At 35.7% G+C, this 10033-nt stretch overlaps 1 protein-coding gene across 1 annotated transcript; it reads right to left on the bottom strand.

The window, feature by feature from the left end:
* Positions 1 to 860: 860 nt before the first annotated feature.
* On the bottom strand, positions 861 to 4071 carry NAP7 (non-intrinsic ABC protein 7). The gene is made up of 7 exons (XM_089604465.1): positions 3711 to 4071; positions 3543 to 3593; positions 3072 to 3293; positions 2793 to 2915; positions 2275 to 2451; positions 1628 to 1732; positions 861 to 1197 (listed from the first exon to the last, which is right to left on the bottom strand). Exons 1-6 carry the CDS (start codon positions 3975 to 3977, stop codon positions 1646 to 1648), a joined length of 927 nt encoding a protein of 308 aa, XP_089460591.1. The 5' UTR covers positions 3978 to 4071; the 3' UTR covers positions 861 to 1197; positions 1628 to 1645.
* Between the last annotated feature and the right edge of the window lie 5962 nt (positions 4072 to 10033).

Genomic DNA, 10033 nt, shown 5'->3' with positions numbered 1-10033 from the left:
ACTTCCACGAGATAGCTCCTCCAGCCAACATGAATATATAGCCTGATGTGGAGCGCTTGCTATCTTGACATCCAGCAAAATCGGAATCAAAGAAACCAATAATCTCCAAACTCTCTAATATCCGATAAGTAAGCATGGTCTTTTGTTTGTCTAAGCTAACACATTACACGTTTGGTCGCCTTCCAATGCTGCAAACCCGGATCACTCAAATATCTACCCAAGACACTCACAATGAATGCAATGTCGGGACGAGTACATACTAGAGCATACATAAGACTCTCAAAAATCGAGGCATAGGAATCTTTTGCATCTCATTTCTTTCAAGATCATTACTAGGACATTGTTTGGGTGCTTGTGAGATGTTTGTAGAAAGGACCAAGTGTTCTTGTTCATCATCGTACCTTGATCAATTAAAGTCTCCGAGAAATGCTGGATGTAGATCGTTGAATGATCGAACCAAGGTCAACCATTGTGTAGTGAGTTCATTGAGTGTTCTCCTTGCTCGCTCTTGAGTGGTTCAAGGTTGAGTTTGAGTCAATCTCATTGATTGATATTTCAAGTAAAAACTTTTTCTATAAATTTCAGATTTAAAAGTTTCATTGGCATTTCCAAAAAATTGACCATTGGCAATTTATTGACACTTTAATCCTTAGGGTCGTACATGTACATTTGAATTCAAATTCTCTTTTTCTTTTTCTTTTCTAATTCCCTTGTCTGGGAAAGTTGGTGTGTCATTATATTGAATTTTCCATTCCCAAGTTCCTTTATTACCTCGCATCCGAAGAAAAGCATTACAAACAACCGTTCTTGGAACTCCAATTTAGTTACGTACAACCAGAGGGAACTCCAATTTACATACATACAACCAAAGGGGCCTAAACCTTTCAATTTATCATGTAAACTTGTTCATTGTTACAAACTTGTTTATTGTTACAAGCACAAGTTACACCAGTCCGGGATCAACCCCAGCTCGTTAAAGCAGCAAATAGTTTAGACTTTGGTATGGAAACAGGAATTTTCAAAAATCGGATCTTGGATCTATCAGCCTGAGAAATGGATGTCATCGAAATTCTGGTTGCACTGCCCTTGTGAAGAATACTTGCAGACCAGAGAGAAAATAAAAACTCATGAAGGAAAAATGTGATGCCGATGGAGGCATATGGAGAGTCGCGACATGAAGAAGAATTGCAACGAGCTCTATGCATAAAGAAAATTAGATTTAACATTCAGAAGTCTCATACAAAGCATCGTGACGCTCTAAAACATAAGAAAAGCATAAGCATGATTACAAAATTTAAAAGGTTTATTGTTCTCAGGGGTGTAAATAAGCAGAGAGGCTGCTGTAGGCGCTGTAGGGTGTAAAGATGGGCAGGAGGGGCCAAATGTCAAAAATCATATTTTTTTTTTAAATAAAAATCAAACTTAAAATTTAGGAGAGACAAATTTATATTAAAAAAGAGTTGAAATAATTTTTTTATAAATTTTTAGAATGCTTCATATTTATAAAAGTATTCAGAGGGATCGATTTCTTATTTTATCAGATAAAGAAAATTAAAAAAAAAAAATAGAGGGACCAATATTTAATTGATTATGTATACAAACAAAAAGAATTAAAATAGTTTTGTACCTAAGACTGGGTGGGCAATTATGCTGCAGAAATAGCTTTGTACCCTTCTTTCTCAAGAAGTTTAGCAATTGAGATGTCCCCGGTCTTCACAATTTTTCCATCCTCCTACATAACCCAAAAAACAGCACTGATTAGTTCCATGAACGACAGCCTTTAGATCCAAAAAAAACATTTGTAACAAACTAATAGCAATTACTGTGTCCGAAAATTTCAAGTCAGTAGTATATACTTTGACCATGTTCTATTTTAGAATAAAACTTGGATACCACAGAATTCGTAAACGAAAATTGTAGTTTCCGAGGCTGCAAAGCAGACTCTATTCGATTTCATATCTCATCTAAGGTCTAGTGACCAGTCATATCTTCCATATCCTCGCTCCACTCATAATTGAGGGAGACAAAGAAAGCAGAACCAGAGGAAAGCAAATCAGAGTCAAACAATTCCGCTAAAGAAATCAGATTCCTTTAACAAGCCCAAAACTAAATCGTAGAAGCAGTTTGTTGCAGTATGTCCGTAAAATTGACAAATTTGCTTTTAAGAAGGCATTACCCTATATTCCACAGCAAAATGCTTGATTTTCTATACTTACTACCTTTCTATTACGTTTCAATGAGATAGAAAAAGTACTACTCTCAATATTGACGTACCATAACATGGATACATGAAGGCTTTATGAACTCCAATAGCCGTAGGTAATGAGTAATCATCAACACAGAGTTAGTAGGTGTCAGCAATCCATTCACTGCCTTAGCCACGTCGCGAAGTGCATCTACATCCAATCCAGAATCAATTTCATCTAATATACATAACTCTGCCCCCAGAACCTGAAACGATCGAAGCAAAATCACATGAACACACACACACATTCTGGAAAACTTAAGAGGCAACATCTTTTCTAACGTCTATAGTTTCACGACTGATATAATGAATAAGTTGGTATAGAACATATATCTCTTCTCTTCTTACAGCAAGTTTCTATAAACCAATGCATTCAACTCAACTCTCAAGGGTAAGAATACAGGAATATAATCTATAAACATCTAGCATAGCTAAAAGCCCACAAGCATATCATGCAAGATATTATATTCATTGCTCACACGTTTAGCTTTGCGATTGTATAAATGTAAAGAAACTGAAAAAAGCTACAACATCAATAACTACATACCGCAAGTTGTAAAATCTCATTCCGTTTCCTTTCACCTCCGCTGAACCCTTCATTGACATTTCTATTAAGAAAGTCTGTCTTCATGTTCACAATCTCAAGTTTAGGGAATATGTAAGCATAGAACTGCACGGGAGAGGAACATAAGTAAAAAATACGAAACATCGTCATTCAATTTCGATTTTGTCTATGAAAAAAAAATTTAAAAAAAAAAAAAAAAACTAGGGTTTATTCCCTAATTGCTAGGGGTTCAAGCTCAATTATAAAGACAGCATGAAGTACCTCGATCGGTCCAAGTGCAGGCAGACCGAGTTTCAGTCGCCGAGCATTGTAAGCCATGTTAAGGAAATCGATATTGCTGACACCAGGAATGGCTACCGGGGACTGAAAACTCATGAAAAGACCCGCAACTGCACGTTCCTCTGGCTCCATATCAAGCAAGTTCTCGCCTTTAAACACTACGCTACCTCCGGTAACTTCATAGTCTGGGTGCCCAACAAGAACCTACCATCACCATGAATCTCCAACATTTAAGGCTCCAATTAATATGCAAGACAAAACAAGGATAATATCTCAGAAGAGAGTCTCTCATGTCTGAAACAGTTTAAACAGATCTAACATAAATTTCATCTCAAACACTCCAGAGATTAAGTTCCAAAGACTCTTGAACCGTTAGCAAGTGGTTAAAAAAATTATGGAATTAGATTCTTCAGAAAAGCCGGAAAAGAAGAACAATTACGCATTGACTCTTACCTTCGAGAACGTGCTCTTCCCCGAACCATTCCTTCCCATCACAGCATGAATCTAAACACACCCACAAATACAAATTACTATAGGAAAATTGATCAAACGCCACGGTTTGGGGTCGAAGTCGAGACATTGAAAGAGATATTGTACACAGAGAAAGAGAGCAATTAACACCTCTCCTTCAAAGACAGTGAGATTAACGCCCTTGAGAATTTCCTGTCTAGATTCTGCAATCACCGCCCTCAAGTCCTTTACTTCGAGGAGGAGCTTCTTCTCGCCGGTGGAATCCGCGGCGACGGCGCGTACCGGCGAGCGGCGGCGCGTGAGGGAGAGGAAACTGAGTGGTCCGACGAAGGAGAGAGAAGATTGCCGTTGCTGCGGCTGCGAGGTAGAACTGAAGAGAAGAGACGCGGAACGAGGAAGGGAGGTTAGGGAGGCCATTGGAGAGTTCTGTGGTCGACGAAGAATGCTCGGAATCGAAACTGAAACGACGTCGCTTTACGCTTTTTTTATTTACTTATTTGCTTGGGCTAATTTATATGTGTGAATTGGACTAGAGTCTGTGGGTCAATCGGCACGGTCTTCTTTCTTTCTTTTTTCTTTTTCTTTTTTTTTTTTTTTTTAAGGTTTTGGACTAACCCTTTTTAAAAAAAGATTGAACCGAATCGGATTTAATGAAGAGCTTGGACTGGGCCTAGAGTAGTCCGAGCTGGATCAAACTTTATAAAAAGGCCCAACCCAAACTCGATCCGAACCCTAATTAAGCTCATTTGGGGTACAACTCTTTTTAAATAATATAATTTTATATTTTAGTTTCAAATTCATGTTTTTATATTTAAAAAAAGTACTTTTGACTTATAAATTTAATTTTATATCAATGAAATTACTATTTTTTACTAAAATATTTGTTTTTTTTATTAAAATTATTTTTTTTCATTTTAAAATGATTTTTTATTATTTTTTCATGATTATAATTTGAGCTTTTTGAAGTTCAGTTTAGGTCATTTTCAGGCTCGACCCTCGATTCCAAATATATTCATTAGGCCTAGTCCGGCCCAGCTCTCCAATAAAAGGGCTTGCGTCCGACCCGGCCCTTTTGACACCTTTAGCTATTCCTCGATATGCACTTGACGCTATGACTTCTTTCGATAACAAGCTTACACAAACCGAAAATCTCTTACGATTTTTGTGATTCATATAATACAAACGTTAGCATCGTTCTTCAGAATAGCATGAGCCATCGGAATCGTACCCATTGCGTATGGGACTTCAAGTTTGAAATTCATCTTTCTTCGCGGCTGTTTGAGGGAATTTGATTGCCTTGAATCTTCGTCTTTTAGCAAGCATGTCGCATTGCGTCTCGTTGAGGTGGACAGCTTTGTTGCGCCTCCTAGGCATCTTTAATGCATCACTTGGGTCTTTTGATGCACTTTTTTGCTTTTTCTGTAAGCCATGTGTTGGTTTGTTCAACAGTCGTTGATTTGATGTGTCTCGGAGGACAACATTTATTGAACCTTGTTGGTGTCCCGGTAGATGATTTTTGAGTGCTTTGTGTGGCTTTGTTGCGTCTCGTGTGGCGTCTTAGGTGCGCCACATGGAGGCATTGCCACTCGGTGCGTCTTAGGTGCGCTACATGGAGGCACTTGAGTCAAGAAGCGTAGTCACTTAGTCACTTTGGGACAAGAAGCTTCATTGCGGAATAGAGTAGTGCATGACGTATAAGCTAACGCGCACAATATCGCTTAGGCACTTGGGCCAAGAAGCACATTCTCTTAATCACTTTGGGACAAGAATCATAATTGTGGGATAGAGTAACGCAAGGCATACAAGCTAACGCATGGGATCGCTTAGGCACTTAGGTCAAGAAGCGTAATCGCTTAGTCACTTTGGGACAAGAAGCATAATCATGGGATAGAGTAGCGCAGGGCATACAAGCTAATGCACGGGTTCGCTTTGGAACAAGAAGCGTAATCGCTTAGTCACTTTAGGACAAGAAGCGTAATCCCTTAGTCACTTTGGGACAAGAAGCGTAAGCATGGGATAGAGTAGCGCAAGGCGTACAAGCTAACGCATGGGATCGCTTATGTCATATGCTTAGCGGCATGAAGTTTGCACAGTCGTAATAATTATCCGCTAGTTGAGGCTCTTGCTCCGCCAGTGGGCGACAGCTGTTGGTGATTATTGCAGCTTAAATAACCAATTAAATGCGGATAATAATAATTACACTAACAAGAGCTAATTATTAATATGATTATTAAACAAGATCTAGATTACTTAATTAAATAAACATAATAAACTTCATCAAGCAATCATATCAGACAAAAGACGAGTTTAAGAAAACTTACAGTTTTTGGTTCACGAAACGAAATTTTTCACAATCCGTCTTCGTCTTGAACGTACAAGCCTCCACACGATCAGATCTGGAATTCCTCCTTCAAGGACTCGATGTGATGACACCAAAGTCTTTCGAAACGTAATCTTCGAGGAAGATAAGACAAGAGAGTGGGCTTCGTTATATCTCACTAGATCTGGAAACGGTGTGTTTCTGATCTTTCTCTCTTATTTCTAATGAAGCAATTCCGATGGGAAGGAGTAGAGGAATTAGGTCGGCACACTCAAGAGAGAGAGGCCACTAAATTTCGTGGCAATTATGTTAAATTTTGCTTCTCATTAACCCTCTATTTATAGCAGTTCAAAAAGTATCTTATAGAATATTCCAGAATATTCTAGATATCATTATTTCTTTTTATTGTGTTCACACTAGTGGATTAAATCTCAGCCATTAGATCTCAACAAGTGAATCATATTTTTCCTCTCATCCGTCAAATCAGTATCTAGAATTTTATTTTATACATCAGTATAAAATATTTGCTATTTAGAAAATTTAGAAAAATATATTCTCCAAAATATTCTCACTATATTTAGCCTAAATATTAGGGAAGAATATAGGACAATCATATCTACTATTTATTCTCTTATATTTTAGAAACAGAAAAACTCATTTAGCACATATTTACTTGTCCAACAATAAATATAAAGTTTATTTACTTGATCTAACAACAAATAAACAGTATTACCATAAATATTTATTTAATTTACAAAATACCATTTTTGGAACTAATGTTGTCAATCACTATTACAGCAAGTGAGATTATAATAATAGTATATACTATTATATTAACGTTCTTATCCGCCTTTATCAAAGCCGAATCGGGGATGATGGACCTAGTAGTAGAAGCTTAATAATATCGATAAAAGATAAAATATTCCTTTTTCTTTTCTAATCGAATTGTCTAGTCTCTTACAATACTCCACCGTGTAATCCAGGACTGAACCAAACTTTGATACTAGAATTATATTTACTCATCGTAACGAGTGTCCACTAATTTAGTCAGTACGTGATCATGACCCTCCAGGTTCTGCCCGTATCGAGATATGTCAATTTTTCTGTTATACATTTCTCGTTACATATAAGCCCTAAGCATCGTTGCTTCCAGAGCGAAAGATTCAACCGAACGTAAGCCAACTTCGGAAGTGTGCAGAATCAATCGGTTCTGGAATCAACCCTTAGGTGTTATTGCTTCTCTTTATGCTTACTTTATTTATTTATAACTATTTTAAAATATATAGCCTATTGTTTATATTTATTTACTTTTAACAATACTCTCAGTTTACAATATTATATTCTAGATAAGGAAATACTACATGAGGATGATTATAATTGATGTCAATAACAATTAACCTCTTACTTGAAAGTTGAAACTAACGTGCATGTCAAGTGCTCTTAGAAGTTAGAACTCTATACTTATCTGTTTCTTTTTATTTATTTGAAATAACAGCTCTTTGAAATTGTTTCCGTTCTTATCTAGACCACTTTACTACTCAACATGTGTCTTTTTTAGTGCTTACTGAATATATTGTATTATAGAGGTATAGATATATATAATTTCTTCATCTCTGTCTACGTTCAGGCAAAAAAAAAAAAAAAAAACCTTAGTGTGATCATGTTTTCTTGAATCAAATCCTTCACTATTTAACTTTCGCCGTCTTACTATATCGTTTATCCGTCTCTGTCTATTTGCCATCACTAAACCGTTTTCCCGTTAAATATAACTCTTCTTTTGGGTTTAACAAAACAACAGAAAAAAGCAACCAACAAAAAAAAACCGTTCCTTCTTTTGCAAATATAGCTCTTAAACTTTCACCGTTCATACAGGGCCGACTTAACGAAATTGGAGGCCTAAAGCAAATATACAAAATCGGGCCTTTTTTTAACACACGCAAAATAAACTTCACATATGGTAATCATAAGTGTAATACCATTAAATAATACAAATATTCAACAAAAATATGTTTGTCAACTATCTCCACCGTGAACTTCATCTTCAAACTCGTAACTTCAATATTCTTCGTTCACACCACACAAAACATGAGAAACCTGCAAAGCAAAAAAACACACACACGCACACAACTTCAAAACTTGACTTTTCTTGCCTTTTGCGATGCAAAAGTATTGATCAAATCATATATTTTAATTTTTCCAGCAAATCATTTTCAATAGACAACATAGCCAACCCAGATAACCGTTCCTGTGACATCGTTGACCTCAACTAAGTTTTTATTAATTTCAACTTTGAAAAGCTTCTCTCTGAAGACGCAACAGTCACGGGAATGGTTAATAAAATTCTATAAGCAATACATGCATTCGGAAAAGAATCCACCTTTTTTATGTAATCAAGTATTTCAATTGGACCATTAGTTTGCTCTCGAAAAACAACTCTTAATATTTTTAATTCCGAAAACAAGTCTAAACCATCAATATCCGAAGATTCCTCATGTTTTAAAATATTTTCAAGATTCAAGCAATATGTTTTCAAAATATTTTTGTCCAATAATTTCAGCTGATCAAAAGTAAAAAGAAATCCAAAATTTTTATCATACTCTTGAAACTGCTCAAATCTAATTTGAATTGAGGAAATAACTTGATCAACAATGTATAAAAAAAATAATCAATTCAAAATAATTATTCAAGAGATTTAGTATCATCGAAAATTATTGGCTCATCGAATTGTCTCTTCCGACGAATCACACGTCTTTCACGAAATTGGGATTTTACTCCCATCTCATTTGCAATTTCTTTTGCCGAAATCATGGCAGATGTGAATCCATTTTCTCTATAACTCTCAAAATATGAAACAAGACCTTTCAAATGATATAATGCCACATCGATATGCATATCTTTACTTTGTAAACTCTTGCTAACCAAATTAATAGCATGTAAGATATCATACCAAATTGTCATGCCTAGCAAAAATTCAAAATCTTCTAGTTCATATTCCGCTAGACATTTTGCTTCACTTTTAATTTTAGGATCGTCACTTGCTTCTGCGAGGTCTAACAATGCATCTCTAATTTTTGGAGCTTGATACCTAATTGCTTTGACACTTTCTATTCGACTTTTTCAACGAGTTTGTGACAATGATTTTACAGTCAAACTAGATATATTTTCTTTCAATATCTTCCATCGCTTGACTGATGAGGAAAACAATGAATATATGCGTTGTAAAACTCCAAAAAATGATATAGCGTTAACACAAGAGTTTGCAACATCACAAAGCACCAAATTAAGATTATGACAACCACATGGTGTGTAAAACGCTCTACAATTTATTTCCAATAATCTTTTTTGCACACCTTGATGTTTTCCTTTCATATTAGATCCATTATCATATCCTTGTCCTCTTACATTATTAATATCAAGTTTCAAATTTTCAATCTCCCTCACAAGTGTATTAAAGAGGCCTTTCCCGGATGTATCATCAACATTTAAAAATCCCAAAAAGTATTCTTCGACTCGAATTGGACTTGTTGACATATCCACACACCTTAATATGATAGACATTTGTTCTTGGTGGCTTGTATCCGGAGTACAATCTAGTATAATAGAAAAGTATTTTGCCTCTTTTAACTTTTTGACAATTATAGTTTTGATTTCATGTGCCAGCATTTGAATGAACTCATTTTGAACTCCATGTCCCAAGTAATGATTACGGATCTCGTCGTTTTTAATACGCCTCACATGCTCTTGCATTACCGGATCGAATTCCGCTACCATCTCAACTAGACTAAGAAAGTTTCCGTTATTTTCTTGATAAATCTTTTCATTTGTTCCCCGAAATGCCAAGTTATTCTTAACCAAGTTTTTAACAATAACAATGATTCTTATCAAAACACTTCTCCAATGTTCTTTCTCTTTGTTAATTATGTTTTGAGCACTCTGATCAATTGTTTTATTTTTTACCAACCTCAACTCAAAATCAAACCAATCTTTCATATTAATCATGTGTTCATCACTTGTTTCACGACTTTTAAGTTTCGTACCAAGATTTCTCCAATCATTTGTTCCATAATTTCCTAATAGGTTTACACTAGACTTCGTACCAAACAATTTACAACAAAAACAATACACTTTGTTCGATTCCTTTGAATAGACTAAC

Source organism: Urtica dioica, chromosome 12 (genome assembly GCF_054948205.1).
Source record: "Urtica dioica subsp. dioica isolate 48M chromosome 12, U.dioica_male_clone48M_v1_H2, whole genome shotgun sequence".
In the NCBI taxonomy this organism is placed as follows: Eukaryota; Viridiplantae; Streptophyta; class Magnoliopsida; order Rosales; family Urticaceae; genus Urtica; species Urtica dioica.
Note: the sequence above shows the minus strand (reverse complement) of the source record. Positions and strands in the feature narration are given on the sequence as shown.